Source organism: Metarhizium brunneum, chromosome 3 (genome assembly GCF_013426205.1).
Source record: "Metarhizium brunneum chromosome 3, complete sequence".
Taxonomy (NCBI): Eukaryota; Fungi; Ascomycota; class Sordariomycetes; order Hypocreales; family Clavicipitaceae; genus Metarhizium; species Metarhizium brunneum.
In genome coordinates, this window is record NC_089424.1 from 254,073 (window position 1) to 272,842 (window position 18,770).

Sequence of the window (18,770 nt, forward strand, 5' to 3'; positions counted from 1 at the left end):
GGCTTACATGGTGATGACGAGATACTAGAAACAAGAAAGCTAAAGAAATAAATACAAGAACCTTGCATGGCAAAAAGTGCAGATGGCTGCGGGAATCTGGATCAGAGACCTAGTTGTTCAAGTTTGTACTGCATGACTCTTTATTTGCTTAGGACATGGCAGCAACTTAATTTCTACAACAATGGGTCGTATGGATATGGCTGGGGAAACGTCTCGTAATCGCCTGTACATGTCAAGACAGGTTCCCGGCCCGAATTTAAGTCTCGTATTGTGCATGTGGTTTGATTGACTGCGCGAATACCTCACGCCTTGCAAAGTGAACCCATGTACAGGCCCTGAACCCGTCGTATTTACAGGTTCCTATGTGGATTGAACTCTGGTGTTTATTGCAATCATTGAAACAGTATACTGTTTAAAGCTATGTTCAGCTCAAAATTCTACTCATTTAACTTGCGGCTGGTAGGTGCACTTTTAGGCATAGGAGATGGTTGGGATCTCCAAGTCTCCCAATCCCCCTTCAAAACCATCCTCATAGCACGATACTGCCACGGTTCATAATATAATAGTATTTTATAGAATAAACTCCACAGTTAGCTCTTTCTTATATCTTGGACCAGAATGCCCCAGATCCAGTTACATAATGCCGATGTGGATGGATCCAGATCATGTGTACATCGACATGGGTAAATGAAGACATATACGCCCCCTTGGCTTTTTGGCTTTCAATAGTTTTTTTGATAATAAAACTAAAGACCACCTATTGTAGAGTAAATGCTTTATTCGTTGGCTCATGTCATGTTCTTCGGAGTTATTTTGTGCCAATTGACCTCCAAAAGACACGGTGACTAGGAGCGAGAGAAGTATTGACAAGTCTCGGGTGGAGAGTAGGCTTCCAGCCTCAGTTAGCTGCTTTGATGTAAACTGTACAAAACAGGCAAGTCTCTTTGTATTCTTAATTAACAGTTCCTATTTGCACAATGGATGTCCTTCTTTTTTTTTTACCAAGACCCTCAGATTCTGCAGTCCCTCCTATCCTTAGTCGCCGCCGATACAGATTTTTAGAATCTTTATGAATGAGTACTTTAATTCCATCGCACAGGTTTCCCAATTTAAGATGCTCGTTCTCAGCTGTGTTTGCCTAAACTCCATTTGGCACCAGCTGCTTCCGGAGCATAACGGCTTATTTTGGATGTGTGCTTAGCTGAGAGCTGATCGACAAAGCCGTTGTGGATCGGGCTGTTTAGTTGGCCAGAAGCCTTGTTCATACAAGAGTCTGGCTAAGCATGTTACCAAGAATAGCAATTGCGCAGGGTTAGCTCGGGGACAGTTCCCAGCATTGAAGGGCTGCGGAGGATTCAAGTCCGCATCGTGTGCCCAACATGACTGTTGTTCAACATCATGCCAGTTTCCGCAACCTTGCCTGCCCAACAGGTCGTCTCCTAAAATACATATTTAAAGCCCCCCTCCTTTTCCTCATATCAAGGTCATCAGAAACACCCGCTACATTTTCAATTCATAGCCCACACAACAAAATGAAAGCATCCACGCTGTTGGTGCTTTCCGCCAGCACACTCAGTATATGCCAAAGCCCTAGTAGCTGCAAAGGTGGTGGCAAGCGAAACGGCGCCGACTTTGTCCTTGTTGATCAGGGCGTAAACGCGCATCTTGGCCCGCTTTCCAAGATGTTCGCCAATGCCAACAAGCAGGTTAACGTTTCCAAAGTCTTCGACGATGGAAACCACCAGATGAGTGGCGCGACAACCCAGCTCAGCTGGGAGAAAACAAAAGACTTCAACGATGTTGATACGAAGAAGTGGTATCCTCAAGGTATTTCTTCAACCGCCGATGCCGCCGAGGTTGGAACCTACGACGGCAAGGACGGCTGGCTGGTCAGCTGGTACAGCGACGAGAGTCACCAAGTGCGCATCTCCTTTGTGAATAAAGCCACCAAGAAATATCGCCATGCATTGCTGGTTAATCCCTCGGCCGACGACGATTTCCAAGGCGTGGGCATTCACGCAGGCGGTATTATGTGGTATGGCGATACTCTCTGGGTAGTCGACACCTCCAATGGCATTCGTGTTTTCGACATGGCCAACGTCTGGGAGGTTGGATCTGGTGACAAAGTCGGCAAGATCAGCGCTGGGAAGTACGCCGCAGCGGGATATAAATATGTCATTCCTCAGATCAGGTTCGAAACCCACGCTTGGACACGTGAATAAACGGGTGATCTAACTACAGGATGCAGGTGGTATAAATGGACACCTTCTTTCCCATTCCGATTCTCTTATATTTCTCTGGACCGCACTGCCTCTCCCGATCGTCTCATGGTTGGGGAGTATCAGCCCGACGAGAAGAACCCCATCCGCATGGTGCAGTTTGAGCTCGACTACACCACTCGTACCTTGCGGACTGGAGCGGACAAGAAGACGGCTAAGGGCGTCTGGGCATCCTGCCATGACATCCTGCGGACTCAGGGTGCTGTGCAAGCCAATGGCAGAATCTACGTATCTCGAAGCAATGGCGCCAATACGAATGGCGACATTTGGGGATGGATTCCAGGAAAGGGAGCCGCAATCAATAAAGGCATGGTCCCTCCCGGACCTGAAGATTTGAGTTACGACAAAAGGGGCAAAAAGATTTACACTGTAACTGAGCATCCGGGCAAGAGATATCTTGTTACTTTGGATTCAACCAGGATTAAATTTCCATAAATGTCACCTATAAAGTACAAGAGCAAATGGAGGCATCATCGGCCACCCTTGGTTCAGTTTTCTGTACATATATGCGATTCTACCAGTTGACCTATCTGCCAAGTGCTAGTCATATGTTCTAGCAGCGAAGCAAGCACAACGAGCAATTTCCATTTGAGACTTTTGCATCACCTTGTAATCAATGCCCTGTCGAACCGCGTGTGACTATTCGGCCATTCGAATGCCCAACGACGCGCTCAAACGCCTCTTATACGCATCATTGTGAAGTGTTCTCAACGGTAAAATTGTACACACGATGCAAGAATTCAAGCCAAAATACTATACGTCATTCTTTCTATATGCAATCTCTCTCTTCTATACTCTAACAAAGCCGTTGTTGAATCAAGGAACCGTGCTCTTGCCAGACTTCTTCGAGGCCCTCCCACCAAAACCCCATCCAATCTGGTGAGCGACATGGATAGTGACGCCCAACTCATCCGCCCAGGACCACACCAATCCCGGGTTCTTCAGAAACATGCGACCAGCGGCAATCAGATCCAGGGGCGTATCGTCCTTGTCTTTCCCGCCCTCGATGATATCCCGGGCAACCTCTCCCGTCTTGATGCTCCCCACGGAACTCACCAACATGGCGTCCCCGACAGCCGCCTTGATGGCCTTTGCAAAAGGGGCCTGGTAGCCCGGTCCGCCAATCACTTTCTGATGGCTATGGTTGCCGCCGCTAGACACGTCCAGGACGTCGACGCCTCGCTCGGCAAACAGCTTGGCCAGCTTGACGCTCTCGTCGACTGTCCAGCTCGCGCCCCCGTCCCAGTTGGGGTTCGTGTCGAGCCAGTCCGTCGCGCTGATGCGCGCGAACAAGGGCATGTCCTTGGGAATCGCGGCCCGCGCCGCTTCGACAAGCTCGAGGGCCAGCCGAGTGCGGTTCTCGAAGCTCCCGCCGTATTGATCCGTGCGCTTGTTCACCGCCGGCGACAGGAAGCTCGATACGAGATAGCCGTGGGCAAAGTGAAGTTCGATGACGTCGAAGCCGGCGCGGACGGCGCGGCGCACGGCGGAGAGAAAGTCGCGCTTGAACTGGTCAATCTCGGCCAGGCTCATGGCCCGCGGCGTCGGATAGTGCTCGGCAAAGGGGGCGTCGCTGGGCCCGACGACGTCCGACGGCCAGCCTCCAACCTCGTCGGTGGCGGTCGCGCCGGAACTGAGCCAGGGCGCGACCGTCGAGGCCTTTCGGCCGGCGTGGGCCAGTTGGATGCCGATGAGGGCGTTTTGGCTGTGCGCAAAGTCGACGTGTTTCTTGAGCGTGTCCACGTGGGCGTCGAGCCAGATTCCCGAATCTTCTGGGGTGATGCGTCCGTTTGGCTGGACAGAAGTGGCCTCAATCATCATGAGGCCGGGCTGTACCATGTCTCAGCCTTGCGCAACGACAAACAAGATGGGGGGGACAAGGGACTTACGCCTCGCTGAATCATGCCGCCATAGTGGGTAATATGCCAGGGCGTGTGAAAACCCTCGTGAGCGCTGTATTGGCACATGGGGCTCATCCAGATTCGATTTGGCATCGTGATGCCTCTGATTTTGAGTGGTGTAAAGAGCTTGGGTATGGGTTTACCAGAGGGTTGGGGATCTACGGCGCTGCCAGCGACCGGATCCTGCTCTGGCGTGAAGAACGGGACGCCTTTGGCAGCGACATTGGGAATAGGAGCAAGGCATTTGGCGGTTTTCTCGGGGGCTGGGGTTTCGGAACGCGAGACGGGGATACCGTGATGAGGGTGCGAGATGCGCTGCGTGAGATATGCTGCCATGATGTAATCGACACACGGAACCAATCGGGCTGGGGGGTCACAGAATAAGGAGTCTTTGGTGTTGTGTTGCGGAATAGGAGTTGATGTCGTCTGATGGCCAAGGTAGTTTATGACGAGGTGGCAGGCTGCTCTCTTTATACATGAACAGTCCTGCATTCGTCTCCCATCTCGCAAGGGCTGCTCATTGCGTTTGACGCAATGGTCCCTCCAAGGTTTCCTAGACTTGATTTCTCAGCAGTGAGTTTGGATCATGCCGTGTAAGTAGGTTTGACTGCGGCCGTAATTGGTGCGATCCGGAATCGATGGTGTCAAAAGGCGGGACGGTGGATCCTTGGAGTTCCCACGGCGTCGCCATCTTCGGCATTTTCGGTGTCGTGCCGAGCGCTCGACCTGGCGGAGATGCAGAATGCGTCGGCAAGACTCGGCTGTACCCGAGAAAAGTGGCGCTTGGAGATGAACCTGGTGCGAAGGCGTAAGCTGAACAGCAACCGGGTTTGGAGGTGGTAGACACTTGAGTCTTGACTCTTGCTAAGATCATGGTTACAAATCTGCTTCAGCTCAAGCCGGACCAAACCTGTTGTATCGACACTATTGGTAATACCCTGTTTCCAAAGGACTCGCTGTTTTCTCGGCATCAAGTCCACCATTAGCTCATGGGCTCCAGAACCTGGCGCACTCGTCGTATGTCCTCTGCTTCTTCTTCCCAGAAACGTAGGTGTGCTAAACAAATCCCCAGCATATCTTGGACTTGCTGCTCAAGTCCCATTTTGGATACCAGCCCGATTTTCCTGGCACAAATGAGTATCAGCACGCGAGACGCCGATTCCCGACATCGAAACCAGGAGCCAGCATGCCGGTGCTGTAGCCCAAGCGTATGGAGAGGATTCAGACTGAGCACTACGGCCTTGTCGGCAAATTGTTTCAGGGCGTCTGCCAACGGCCAGTCGTGGCCTTGTTGTAAAGCCAGGCGGTACAGGAACGGTCGATACATGCGCAACCTGACCGAGGTGCAGTGCAGCCACGTAGCCAGCTGCAACTCCGTCACCGTCGACAGGGAGGCCGGCTCATCAAAGCACGAGATGGAAGAAGGCAGAGTGTGCTGCCATTGTAGCAACTGCTTCTCCAGGTCCCATGCTGTGTTGGCCATGTCGAGCAGATTCATACTCGCCCACAGCGAGGGGGGGTTGGTGTAGAACTCGTCGTCTACGCGGCTAGAGATGCGGAGCAGCGCAATGTTTGAGAGGTAGGAAAACCACGAGTGCTCGTGGAGCGTTTTGAAGTCTTGTTTTTCCGCCGCATCATCGACGGATAACAAGGCAGTTGGGGCCAACATGCCGACTGCACCCATGTCGTGGGTGTCGTGTAAGCCATCGACACTCTTGGGCGTTGGCGGCGACGGAAATAGGTACGGATACTCCATCTTGCCCAACTCGGATCTGGGCAAGTCTACCTCGGTGCAGATTTCGCTGCTCATCGTCAGCAAACATGGATGCCGCCGGCGCTCTATAGTGTCGAGTGTTTTCTACCAACCTCTCCGACTTGATGCAGCTCCAGTACAGTCTCTGTTCTAGACAACACCGCAGCTTCTCACCAGAGCAGCTCTCATCTCCAATCAGAGCATCATCGTGATAGTGTCCCGGTCCAATCTGCTGCGCTGCCGCTCGGCTTTTCAGGTACACTGTATATAAAGAAGAGGCGTGGAAGAATGCCTGCCAGGCTTGTACCGGCCGGAGAGTATACAGCAAGTATATGCCATTCAGAAAATGGCATTGGCAGGCTGTCAGACTCCCTCCAATCATCCCTATACGCCTGAGCGCATACTGGTAGTATAGCTCAGCTTGTTGCCGCGATTTCTTGTCGTCCCCCGACACGGAGCGCGAAGCTGATTCCAAGGGCTCTAGTCTCGTTTCCAAGGGTTTGGCAATAGAGCCCAGGGCCATGGCCAGGAGCTTTTCAAAAGGAAAGGATCCAAAATCAGCGACGTTCAGTTTAATGAGGGGAAATGATGCGGGCGCAAATTATATACCACAAGGCATGTTTTCGCATCCCACTGCAGACCAAGCTCTGCAACGACTCTCCCGTGGTGCATCAAGGTCGTACAGTCCAGTATGGGATTCATGACGTGGACGAGCCTTAGAAATCGCGTCAACAATTGAGCAACCTCACCGCTGTCAAACAAGGGTAGCCCCAGCCCTGAGCTCGCCAGCTGGTCTGGTTCGTGAAAGTGGTTAGTAGCCAGAATGTTGGTTTCGGCTGAGCATTCTCCTAGACTGGAGCAAAAGATCGGCCATTGAAACATGTAGTCCAATGTAGTAAACGTGGCAGACGTGCCGACAGACGACTGATTGGAGGCATGGTTCCGACCAGACGTCTCGGCGGTTGGGGGCAGTCGCCTGAGTATTTCCTGGAGAGTACTCGCAACTCCATCGCCACTCTGGTTATTGCTTGATGAGATTCAGTATGATGAAATAAAAAAGAATTATATTTTCGTCTCATCTCATTTATTATTTGGGTTCCGGGCAAATACTCACGGTTGGCTTTCGTATGGTACTGCCGGCACGGGGTAAACACATTCGCAACCAAGTCTGACGCATCCAGCACACGTCGGACGCTCATTAGAGCACTTGACCTTTCGAGCTCGACACACGCGGCAGGCCATGGGAGCTCGCCTGGGAGCATCACCCACGGCACTGTCCTGGGTGGCATTTTCTGCCAACAATGCACGCCTTGGTCGTTTCGGCGTTGTGGATCCACGCACGGAGGATGCCCGGCGCGTGGTGGACATTTCAGTAGCTGGATTCGAGTTTCGGGATGTTGCCGAAATGGATACTTGATGTTGTGATGGAGTAGAGCATAGGATTTCCAAGGTCAAAAGCCATCTCGGCATCGTTGCCGATGTATCCGAATTAGTCATCCACAATCCCTCTGGTCATCTAGCCTCATGGCCATTGACGAGCAGATGAGCTGCTGCCCCACTTACCCTAGGTCTTTTGCAAAGACTGGAAAACATTCAAAGGAATAGCTTGAGGTGACGGCACGGACCGACAGAAACGATGCAGCGGAATCTGTCAAGTCAATATCTTCTGTTGCAATGAGGGCTACAATCCAATGCAGTTACAGTGTTGATGTGTCACAGAAAATCACGAGTCTGGTTCTCCAAGTACCAAGGTTCTACACCATTTTAACACCTCATACAACACCACACGGTAGGGTTAGGGTAACACCACGATCAATTCTATGTAATCCGAAGGGTTCGGGTCATGAAAAATACGACGGCAGAGATGCGTTCAAATACTTGTCGCTCTCCCTCTGCGGAACCAGTCCGACAAGGCCATGAGATCGAGCCTGGTGCTTAGCCACAAAGTTACGACGGCAATACTACGTAACAACAAACGGCCGGTAAGATTCAGCCTTAGTGGTGGATCCTCTGATAAAGGGCATTCCAAACCAGTGGGTTGTACACGCGAATATTACACCGGCACTACTGTAGTAATGGGGCTGCGCATGGTTCACCGACGGCACCAAGTGTGTTGCTTACGGAACGCACGGCAAGTCGGGGAACAACGAAAGCTTGGCTTTAATGTTGGGAAGCCTCTGTATATGAGAAGCGAAACAACCAAACAGCATCCGTAGCTGACGTGTGATTCGTGTCAAGACTTGTTTGCTTCTTGTCTGCTTCTTGTCTGCTCCATGTTGGTGCATGTGTAAGGACTGAAACACGTCTCAGGGGCCACAAGGGCGGCTCATTCATAACGGCAAGGTGTAGACCGGACAGGTCATTCATGTACAAACGAAAAGACGCGACGTATCGGCCAAAGGCCTTTCCTTGTTGGAACAAAAGAAGTCCGGTACGGTTGTGCTGGCGATTCCACCCGCGCCAAACCACCGCCCCGGCGTAGTCGGGCACCAATATCTCAAGCATCCATGTCACTAGAATTTCCTCTTTCGGGCATATTCACGCAGGGTCCTCCATTGACGGGCAACCGAAGGGTCCGACACAATGCCAAACGCCACGGCTGCGCCATCCCATCACCCGCCCGTCGAGCCATTCAACTGGTGCTTCACACTCCACAGCATCTTACACGCAGATGCTGCGCCCTGTTGGCTGAATCCCAAATGAACATTGCGTCGCCCGTTTCGGTCTCTTGCGGAATTGGCCGAGTCGGTCCAATATCCGAGGGGTCCGCGAGCATGGCGAGGTCATATATCAGTTTGGGCTTCCCTGCCCCTACGAGTGTCTGCAGCGCTTACTCGATACTCTTGCCTTGTCGTTTTGTACTTGTTGTTGCTGCAGCTTCTTTTTTGTTTTTTGCCGTTGTTGTTTTCAACAGCTTCTGCCCGGCACGCAAAGTCGTTACGTATTTGTCCCTGCTGGGCCTTCAGGCTTGGAGGCCTTGCTCCCTCAGGACAGTTGGTCGGGAAATCTGGATTCGACAACCCGGCAATGCATCATCCGACATTGATTCTCGCGGCAGCGTCTGCCCTCTCGGGAATCACACCGCCATGGTTTGCCCATGCCGCTGCCGTCTACCCAGGAAGCGGCCCTCCTCAAGCGTGTAAGTTGAATGTCACCACATGTGGCACAACGGCCCCGACGAATGCAGCTCGTTGACCAAAGTTAGTTTCCTTGGTGGAACGGGCAACACCTCAGGCCCCGGACGGATACGCGCCGGCAGCAGTCGACTGCCCGAGCACCAGACCAGAGATCCGTGTCGGATCTTCTCTCAGTCCCCAGGAGAAAGAGTGGCTCCCTAGACGGCGAGCCGAGACTATATCCCATATCCGGGACTTTCTTCAAAGAAATGCGATACCGGGATTCGACAGCGAGAAATACTTGAGCGGAGCCACGGCTAATTCAACTGCTCTGCCCAACATCGGCATCGCGGTTTCTGGCGGCGGCTATCGCGCCATGCTGAATGGCGCTGGGGCTGTCGCGGCGTTCGACAGCAGATCTCCGGGCAGCACCTCAAAGGGCAATATCGGAGGTCTCCTGCAAACTGCGACTTACATCTCGGGCTTGTCCGGGGGAGGCTGGCTTGTTGGTAGTATCTATACCAACAACTTTACTACCGTGCAAAATGCAGTCAACTCGGGGACCATCTGGCAATTTGGACAATCCATCTTGGAAGGCGAGTATTGCTGCACCTATAAGATGCCCGAGACGTGCTAACTGTTTTGCAAAGGCCCCAAGGGTTTCAAAGACTACTACAAGACCGTTTTTGACGAGGCTGATAAAAAGCACGACGCTGGATTCAACAGATCGATCACTGACTACTGGGGCCGAATGTTGTCGTTCCAACTCGTCAACGCCGAGGGTGGTGGTCCAAGCTATACCTTTTCATCCATCGCCGACGACTCGGACTTTTCTGCTGCAAAAGCGCCGCTCCCGTTCCTTGTTGCAGATAGTCGTGCTCCGGGGGAGAAGAACACGACGATTGATGACGCCTTGTTCGAATTCAACCCGTGGGAACTTGGCTCAACGGACCCTTCGCTCAACGGGTTTGTCCCCCTCAAGTACGTGGGCTCCAAGTTCAACAACGGCAAGCTGCCCGATTCCGAAAAGTGCATCGCTGGCTTTGACAACGTTGGCTTTGTCATGGGCACATCCAGCAGTCTCTTCAACCAGATTATTCTTCGACTCAAGGATTCAAATGGAAGCAAATACATTCCAGCAGACGTGCCCAAGTTTGTGGTCAAGATTATTCTCGAAATACTAACGGCCCTCGGAGACGCCGACGACGACATTGCCGACTGGACGCCGAATCCATTCAAGGGCTGGAACAAGGCCGTCAACAAGGCCGCCACGTCGGATCGTCTTACGCTCGTGGACGGCGGCGAGGACGGGCAAAACGTTCCATACCATCCGCACCTCCTTCTGGAGCGCAAAGTCGACGTCGTCTTCTCGGTCGACTCGTCCGCCGACACGAATGCATGGCCCGACGGCGCCGCGCCCATGAGGACGTACGAGCGCTCCCTCAGTCCCGTCTCCAACGGCACGAGCTTCCCCGTCGTGCCTGGCCGCAACTCGTTTATCAATCTCGGCCTCAATACCAAGCCGACATTCTTTGGCTGCAACGCTACCAATACGACGAATGCCGCGCCGCTCATAGTCTATCTGCCCAACTACCCGTACCAGTTCCACTCCAACATTTCTACCTTTTCGCTGAGCGTCAATAACAGCGAGCGCGATGCCATGATTTCGAATGGCTGGGCTGTTGCGACGCAACTCAACGGCACGCGGGATGCAGACTGGCCGACTTGTGTGAGTTGCGCCATGCTGCAGCGCAGCTTTGAGCGGACAAAAACGCCCGTCCCGGACAAGTGCAACCAGTGCTTCTCGCGGTACTGCTGGAATGGCACGATAGATGAACGGCCCCCTGCCAAGATGTACGAGCCGCAGCTGTACGGGACAGCCGTAGATGTCAAGGGGACATCGAAGAGTGCTGGTCTGCGGCTGTTGGGCAGCACTTCCGCTGCTTTGGCCACCGTCGCTGCTTGCTTGGTGATTACGTAGTGAGAAGTTTTGCATGATGCATATGGAGTTTGTACATGTGTAAGCGTAGTGGATTTTACTCTTGTTGAATATAGTTGAATTCTGAACAGTGAACACATGGCGGGTTTCTTCGTGAGAAGCCAAGTGCAACGCTCTACCGGGTGAGAAGATGTATCTCGGTATTGGCAGCTTAGCTTTGCGGGAAAGAGTAATAATTCTCTTTTTTATTCTTGATCATTTTTACCGTCTTGCGCGGCATACTGCATGTCCCAAATTGCAGAGTTCCCATTGCGCCAAAGCCCCCGATACATGAACTTTCAAAGCCGCGGTAACAGATGCCCTATGTCAGGCTGCACTACAGATTGACTTGTACAAGTAACACACCAACAGTTTCCATGTGTGGCCGTTAAACACAGAAATTCGCACTTTCCAAGCTTCCCATCATTGCTGCAATGCTGACATCTACCATCATGTTGGCGTTACTCAGCGATGACGCCAGCCACGTAATATCCTCGCCATGGTTTTGAATCCTCTTTCCCTGGAGCTTAAAAGGAATATTGCCGGTCGTACAATAGGCTGGGTTTTCGACAATTTGCGCTATTCTTGTCTGGTTTATGCGCGTCTCAATGGGAAACATGTTCTTGCCTGGGCGAAGGAGCAAGTTGGCAATGGCAACATTTCCGACGGGCTGACCGTCTGCAAAGCTCTGTAGTGTGACGTTGCCCTAACAAAACCTCTTAGCAGCATTCCACATTGCAACAGTTTAGGAGCACAGAAACAAAAGGGTGCAATGTCGTAGGTGAGCCAGCATCTTCAACATACCATGTCAAGGGTATAGTAGGATGGGTTTACGATAACGGCTGTGGCGTTGAAGTTTGGCGCGTCTCGATCAAGTGAGAGACTTGTATCTTGGAGCTTTGTGCCATTCAGCCGATTGAGTCCATTGAACTCTATGGTCTTGCGAACGTTGACCGGGTACTTTTTGCTCATGCCAGCGGGCTTTACGCTTGTCTTTCCATACATGGTGATTCTAAGCGTGCGGTTCTGGAAAAGCGCGTGGTTGAACTGTTGCAAAGCATTTTGGTCGGCGATTTCGACAATCTGACTGATATTCACAACCTGGAACTTGTTGGCATTGGTCTTGGGGAACGTGAGAGTCATGAAAGGCTGCGCATTCGGGACATTGGCCAGCGCTAGATTCGCCTCAAAGGAGTCGACCTCTGCCTTGACCTGGCCGTCTGTCTGGATGGTGGAATTGATTTGGATCAGAACCGAATTCGGTTTCGGGTCGAGAATGTTGACGCCTTGAATCTCATAGTTGGCGTCGTCAACCTTTCTCTGGGCAATTACGGGCACAACGACGAAAATTCTGTCCGAAAAGGGGACCATTAATATACTGCTACTGTGTAGGGCACGCGGAGAGCTTGTGCAGGGCTTGTGTCTGGACTCGGGAGGGATCACTCACGCGAGACACACAACCAGGACGGTGATGCATATCCACAAGACAAGATGAAGTGCCCAAAACCGCTTCAAGTGATCAATTAAGCGTTGCTTCTTGGGTGGTCTTGTGGACTGATACGACGTCCGACTGCCTTTTCTTGAAATGGAGGCTGCAACTTGGTGTTTCTCGGTCGGAATGTAGGCCAGATTCGAGTCTGAATCGAAATGCGCGAGATACATAAAGGAAGGCATTTCACCGTCAAGACTCAAAGGGAGAGTCGGGAAACATGGCCTCCATTCTGCAATGCGCATGCAAAGCGCAGATGTCTCTCTAATTAAAATGCCACAAACTGGTCAAGTTGCATTTATAGTGGCTGCCGTGGATTGATGGACGCTCCCCCACGATTCAATCGCATCTATTGCCTCGGCGTCATGCCAACTAGAAATACAGCAACACTAGCGAGCTGGATGGCCAGTCACGGCCAGTCACGGAGCGCAAACCCTACCAAAAAGAGGAATCTAGAGACTCCAAGACTGTTGCATCAAGCTGGGCTAATGTGAAGGAGGGGACTCCTCGGCTCCTTGTGACAGGAATGTCGATCATGTGCCACACGTACCGAGTCGACAAGTCGCAGAAACTGCAGAACTTGGCAGACAAAACCATGCCATGAATCGGGACGCCGAGTTGATGGAGTGCTATAATTCATGTCCGTTGTAAAATTTCCGAGAGTGTGTTTCTTTGTTTTGGCAACTTGTCGACCATTCGTTTCAACTTTATCCATGCGTGATGGCTTCTGTCTTTGGCCGATGTTGTCACTGGTATGCAACTCGGCTGGACAAGTCTTCCCCGCACTCTCTGGGGGCTTGATCCTGGTTCCTAGCCACTTGGAACATGAGGCTTCAAGTTGATAGGTCAATTCATCGAGTCTCCAGCAATGACGGTAAAGCAGCAGCGGGATACGACGTGTTTGCGAGTCCGTGCTGCACCTTGACCCGCGCCTCTTGTCTTGCTCGCGCTGAGGTTTGGTATTTCTTTCCCTTGTTCCCCATTGTCTTGTTTGCAAGTCTAGTCGGATTTCCTGCCCATTCCCAACAGCACCAACCTGGATGATGCTGGTTGGCTACCAGCATAACGGCCGCCGACAACCATGACGCAGCATTTTGACGAGATTGTTGAGGCGAGGCCATCGACGCAAGGCGCGCCAACCATGCAAGCTCCCATTTGATGGGTTCCGAAAACCCATTGAGACGCAGACTGTGGCACCAAGCAGCAAATGCATTCTTCCAGTCTGCTTCTTTTCCCTTCAACCAGCTCTCGCCATCTACCCGCCCTCGGTGTCATAGAAGCCACCAGGCAGGTCATATTGCGCCTCAGCGACCATCCACATGGTTGTTGACAGTGCTAAAGAAAGACAGCATGGCCCAACCCGTGTCTTGATTCACCCGCTTGATAGGACTGTATAAATTCCTCAGGTCCCACGGCGTTTGCTCGCTCGTTGATGCAAAGGACGAATGGTTGAGCAGACTATTGGACCAAGCGGCGTGGCCGATGGATACATACATTGGTAAACGTTCCAAAGCACAGCACGGTACAACCGGGTGTTCCTGGATGGTGGAGGGATTCCCGAATGTATCAACATGAACTGATTGGCCCAATTCAACCAGTCGAAGCATCGAAACGCCACATTTTCCCCAACTCGGCCTTTGGCAGAACCATTGATGGAGTTGTCGGATGCAGCCTCTGCCGATTTAGCCGGAGCAACCATGTTAATGCCGGATTTAGGCTCGGTGAGGTCCATGTTGAGGACGGATGGAAACAAGGTTATATTCTGTCCTCGAAACGAGGTGTTTCTTTCCTTGTCTCTTTTCTTTTTTCCCAATGAGCCGACGTAGAATCCGTCCAAGTGACACTTTGAGATGCATTCACTGTACATCCAATTCGTGGTTCTGGGACTGCACATGTCCCATTCGGTTGCGGCAGTCGTCACTGATATTCCCAGTATATACACATCTTGGGGAGAGCTCTCGGTCTATGCCGACAACGCCGAGGATGCCTTTGGGGTGCAATATGTTGGCCTCCCAGATGGATGCCAAGTGGTGAGTCGCACCCTCTCCAGGGCCCTTGACCACGACAACGCTCAATTTTGACTCGGACCGCGTTAGGAGTCTGTGAGCACTCTTCAGCGCCACGCGGAGCGATTTCCAGACAGCGTGGACGGAGCAGTGACCGGCGGATTTGCGCAAAAGGTGGCAAACTACAGCAAAGCCAACGGCGGCAAGGAGGCATTCACGGGGCCGTTGACGTTTCTGAATTCCCATGTTTATATCCTAAACGACACGGGACTTCTCACTGGCCGCGGCGCCAGCACCGAATTCAGCGCGGGTGCATCGTTTTGGAACCGATACGGGCGGACTCTGTACAATGCCTCGGTCGCCCAGTTGCAATACAGCCCGACCTTTGCGAGCAATGGGAGCGCGCGCCCCAAAGTCACTCTGCGAACAACTGGGCAGTCGAGAATCGAGAATAGCCTGGTCAACTGGTCCCTCGGGTTCTTTGGCCCGTCCTTCAACTCGACCCCGGATCCAGCCCTGACGGAATGGGAGAGCCCGTTTCGAGTCGTCGTTATTCCTGAAGGCGGCACCGAAAACAACACTCTTGCTTCCTACGACAGCTGCTTCAACGACAACAGCGACGCAAATGCCAACATTGCGTCTCGGCTCCAAGACGCGTACAAGAGGGTGTACTTGCGCTCCGCGCTCCGTCGGCTCCAGGCGTACGCGCCACGAGGCTTCACGTTTGACTACCAGGACCTGTATGCCATGCAAATGACGTGTGCTTACGAGTATTCCTTCATTGGAATGTCCGACTTTTGCAGCTTGTTCACGATGGAAGACTGGCATGGCTTCGAAAACGTCCTCGATCTACAGTGTGAGCAGGCGGTCGCCATCGTCCGATTCGGCTTCAATGTTTACAAAAATTAACCCGGTGGGCAGATTATTACCTCTACAGCTACGGCAATCCCACCGGCCGCGCCCAGGGCATCGGCTACCTGCAGGAACTGATGGCTCGCATTCGTCACCAGTTCATCGCGTCTTCCAACTCATCCGTCAACGCCACGCTCGACGACAACCCAACCACCTTTCCCCTGGGACAGCAAATCTACGCCGATTTCTCCCACGACGACATCATCATCTCGGTCCTGACCGCCATGTCGCTAGACTACCTCAAGGATGCGCCGACAACGTCCAAGTTCCCCCCGAGCGCCGACAACCACTTCACCCTGTCGCGGCTCACCCCGTTTGGGGCCAACCTCATCACCGAGGTCGTTGGCTGCGGCGCGTCTGATCCGGAGCCCGTGGAGAGCCGCCGCGTTGCCTATGCGCCGGGGCAGTACGGCTACGAAGCATCCAACTCGAGCTACAAATTCGTGCGGATGCGCCTGAACAATGGCATCCTGCCGCTCAACACGATTCGCGGCGGGCAGTGCGGCAACGCAACGTCTGGCCGGCTCGACGGCCTGTGTGCGCTGGGTAGCTTTCTCGAGAGCCAAGAGAGCGCATTCGAGCTGAGCAACTATGCCTTTGCCTGCTTTGGCAACTACACCCTCGCAAACTCCACCACGGGCATCGACTATGATGGTACGATTGTCCAAGGGAGGGATTACACTCGGGTTTGAGCGACTTGGGCGTGATGATGGCAGGATCTGACATGGATGCACATGACCCTCGATGCTAGCCTTGAAAAGGACACGATGTGTTGCAGAACGCGGGCACTATGCGTAGATGACGATGCAGGGCGACTGGTATAAGCACTAACGAGACGGTGACGTTGTAGCAGCAACTCGACGTGCAGCTACATGTTGAATTGTTACTAAATTAGACTTTGACAATGCCATTGTCGATGCGAAACGCCTTACCGTTCACTCGGTGTAATCGGACAATTGTTTTCGTAGCCTTGGCCGCCAACACAGCTTCACATTCCTCCGTCGTAGTCTCGGCCTTTGTCTCGGTGGTGGAGATATGTATCCCTCCATGTTTATGTTTCAATCGGCCCCGTTCTAAACAACTAGTTCGTTCCCGTCTAATTGCCGTGCTTGGCAGGGTCCTGTGGTTGTCACTTGACACGGCCACTTCAGCGGTGAGTGTCTATCGAGAGGCATCGAGGCGATATCCCCTTAATGTTACGTAGTTGGTAGTCCTCCTTCCAATTCATTTGCTGGCAGGGACTTGCCCATGTGTTGTGTTGGCGAGATGCTCATCTTGGACCACTTGACTACATGTAGCCAGGGCTACATAGGCTTACATGGAACTTGTTGTTTATTTCGCCTCGGATAAACGCCACTCCAACAGTGAGCCTAGGTATTGACAGGCACTGATTTTGCTGCGCGGAAGTCATTGCCGGCCCAAGCAGTTGGAGGCCTGGGCCTTGTGATCATGGCGACCGTGGAGTCGTGGGCAGTAACACCAGACTAGTTAGTTGTCGACGTAGCAAGTGCCTGGCTTCAGCGGAGAGACATTATCCACTAATGGCCGTGATTCCTTGTGCTCGGCCGTCAAAATAGTAGGTACTAGGTGGCAGCGAGACGGAGGCCGGACGGACTGGTGACCATCGGATGAGCATCACTGGCGGGCCAACCAGCTCACCTTCACCATCATAGGGTTGCAATGACGGGTAGCGGATGCAGGGAGACAGACCCGGCCGTCCGATGCTCGTATTTGCCCCCGCAAATAAGCATATTGAATGTGGAGAGAGTCGTTGCCGTTGGGTGCCGTTGGGCGCACCACATACGTCAGACTCCGTCATGGCTTAGAGTCAGTGTCCGTCACGCACCCGGCGAGCACTGAATGTCGGTGGACTGACCATCACTGAGCAACTCGGCCAAGTGTTGCTGGGGGGTTGTGAATTGTTATATATACCAGGCATTGGCCTGCAAGGTGGACGTTGTAACCCATCTCTCTTGAAACCAACATCATCTCCTACATCAACACCATCCCCGGCTTCGAGACTCTGTGCACCAACCCACAGAACATCCGCCAAACTATTGACAATACTCGGACAAAAATGAAGTCTACGGCTGTCTTGGGTTCCCTCACCTTGGGCGGGCTGGCAGCAGGCCAAACCGTCCAGTCAAAGCCATTCAACCTACTCGTGCAGTCGGACAGTAAGGAACTCGACGGCCGTGCCCTGGGTACATGTCACACGGGGGCGGCTATTGAATCCATCTGTCTTCTCAGCGACGCCAAGGCCGTCTTCAACCTCAACACCACCGAAGGTGCCCAACCTGGACCCGGTGGCCTTTCTGGCGTTCTGGCTTGGACTCTGCCATCCCGTATGTATCATCATCATGTCATGAGTGAAGCCACTGCGCCAAGTGTCAACTAACCAATGTTTCACAGAGCCGCCTATTCCTTCCAGCATGTCCTTCTACACCGACCCGTCTACCAACGTTGCCCTCCCCCTCTTCTATCCCGGAACCAACAACGTTCAATACGTCGGCTTTGACGGGGACGATCTCATGAACATTGTCAGCTACCTTGATGATACGAAATCACCGCCCACTGGTCAGGATCCCCGCGTTCTCAAGAGTTGGTACATCTGTACCACATACAACGTCGGCTACACGTACCAGACTCTCACTTGGGTCCTGGGCGGCGAAAACCCCCAGAATCCAAGCTGTGTAAAGGTTGATGTCAAGAGAAAGTTTGTTGAGGAATAGACTGAGGTCAAGAGGATATGATGGGGATGGCATAGCATGGTATGACACTTGGCACGTAATACAACTTAATCTAATACATAGTCTCGCAACCACTGGCATGTTTGCATACAATGAATTGGCCTTCTGTCCTGTGACGCTTACAAAAGACTGCCCGACTGACTACTCCCCTCGACACTCAGATCTGGGATGCCGGAAGAGGCAATCGGTGGCCAAACGGGGAGGAATCAGGCAGATTTAACTATCCAGACACGCTCACAATCCCATCTTACGCGCTCTTTGCTTGTTGCGCTCCCTTTCCCCGAGTCAGTGTGTCTATCCCAGCCACTATGTGCTCCCGAGGAATCCCTTCTTGATGCTAGATCCAGCGATTCGCTGCTTCATTAGCAATGGGATCATTGTCACGACGGATATCCAGCGCAAGCAGAGTCCCGCTAACAATCCACGCAATTATGAACACGATTGACCAACCATTTGCCAGCGCATTGGTGTGTGCCCGGCCGAAGCGTATTAGTTTGTCAATCCCCTGTTCCTTTACTCATTGTCATCCGTTTGAGACATGCGTAATGCCGGCAAGCCATGGCACTCGCGTCGAGGCCTCAAGACA

At 52.6% G+C, this 18,770-nt stretch overlaps 7 protein-coding genes across 7 annotated transcripts; 4 read left to right on the forward strand and 3 right to left on the reverse strand.

Moving 5' to 3' along the window:
* Nucleotides 1-1,532: 1,532 nt before the first annotated feature.
* Nucleotides 1,533-2,714, forward strand: G6M90_00g053150 (uncharacterized protein; the record flags this gene model as incomplete). The annotated part of the gene is made up of 2 exons (XM_014684955.1): nucleotides 1,533-2,191; nucleotides 2,249-2,714. The coding sequence occupies 2 exons, from the start codon at nucleotides 1,533-1,535 to the stop codon at nucleotides 2,712-2,714; spliced, it is 1,125 nt and encodes a 374-aa protein (XP_014540441.1).
* Nucleotides 2,715-3,095: 381 nt separating this feature from the next.
* afvA (NADPH dehydrogenase afvA) lies at nucleotides 3,096-4,516 on the reverse strand (the record flags this gene model as incomplete). The annotated part of the gene is made up of 2 exons (XM_014684956.1): nucleotides 3,096-4,109; nucleotides 4,169-4,516. 2 exons carry the CDS (start codon nucleotides 4,514-4,516, stop codon nucleotides 3,096-3,098), a joined length of 1,362 nt encoding a protein of 453 aa, XP_014540442.1.
* A 646-nt stretch (nucleotides 4,517-5,162) lies between these two features.
* On the reverse strand, nucleotides 5,163-6,456 carry G6M90_00g053170 (uncharacterized protein; the record flags this gene model as incomplete). The annotated part of the gene is made up of 2 exons (XM_014684957.1): nucleotides 5,163-5,982; nucleotides 6,047-6,456. The coding sequence occupies 2 exons, from the start codon at nucleotides 6,454-6,456 to the stop codon at nucleotides 5,163-5,165; spliced, it is 1,230 nt and encodes a 409-aa protein (XP_014540443.1).
* A 2,504-nt stretch (nucleotides 6,457-8,960) lies between these two features.
* G6M90_00g053180 (uncharacterized protein) lies at nucleotides 8,961-11,030 on the forward strand (the record flags this gene model as incomplete). The annotated part of the gene is made up of 3 exons (XM_066130557.1): nucleotides 8,961-9,072; nucleotides 9,139-9,645; nucleotides 9,700-11,030. The coding sequence occupies 3 exons, from the start codon at nucleotides 8,961-8,963 to the stop codon at nucleotides 11,028-11,030; spliced, it is 1,950 nt and encodes a 649-aa protein (XP_065986745.1).
* Nucleotides 11,031-11,415: 385 nt separating this feature from the next.
* Nucleotides 11,416-12,701, reverse strand: G6M90_00g053190 (uncharacterized protein; the record flags this gene model as incomplete). The annotated part of the gene is made up of 3 exons (XM_014684959.2): nucleotides 11,416-11,733; nucleotides 11,832-12,378; nucleotides 12,475-12,701. The coding sequence occupies 3 exons, from the start codon at nucleotides 12,699-12,701 to the stop codon at nucleotides 11,416-11,418; spliced, it is 1,092 nt and encodes a 363-aa protein (XP_014540445.2).
* Nucleotides 12,702-14,408: 1,707 nt separating this feature from the next.
* Nucleotides 14,409-16,126, forward strand: phyA_0 (3-phytase A; the record flags this gene model as incomplete). Its single annotated transcript, XM_014684960.1, has 3 exons — nucleotides 14,409-14,546; nucleotides 14,613-15,378; nucleotides 15,444-16,126. The coding sequence occupies 3 exons, from the start codon at nucleotides 14,409-14,411 to the stop codon at nucleotides 16,124-16,126; spliced, it is 1,587 nt and encodes a 528-aa protein (XP_014540446.1).
* A 1,385-nt stretch (nucleotides 16,127-17,511) lies between these two features.
* On the forward strand, nucleotides 17,512-18,166 carry G6M90_00g053210 (uncharacterized protein; the record flags this gene model as incomplete). The annotated part of the gene is made up of 2 exons (XM_014684961.1): nucleotides 17,512-17,779; nucleotides 17,847-18,166. 2 exons carry the CDS (start codon nucleotides 17,512-17,514, stop codon nucleotides 18,164-18,166), a joined length of 588 nt encoding a protein of 195 aa, XP_014540447.1.
* Between the last annotated feature and the right edge of the window lie 604 nt (nucleotides 18,167-18,770).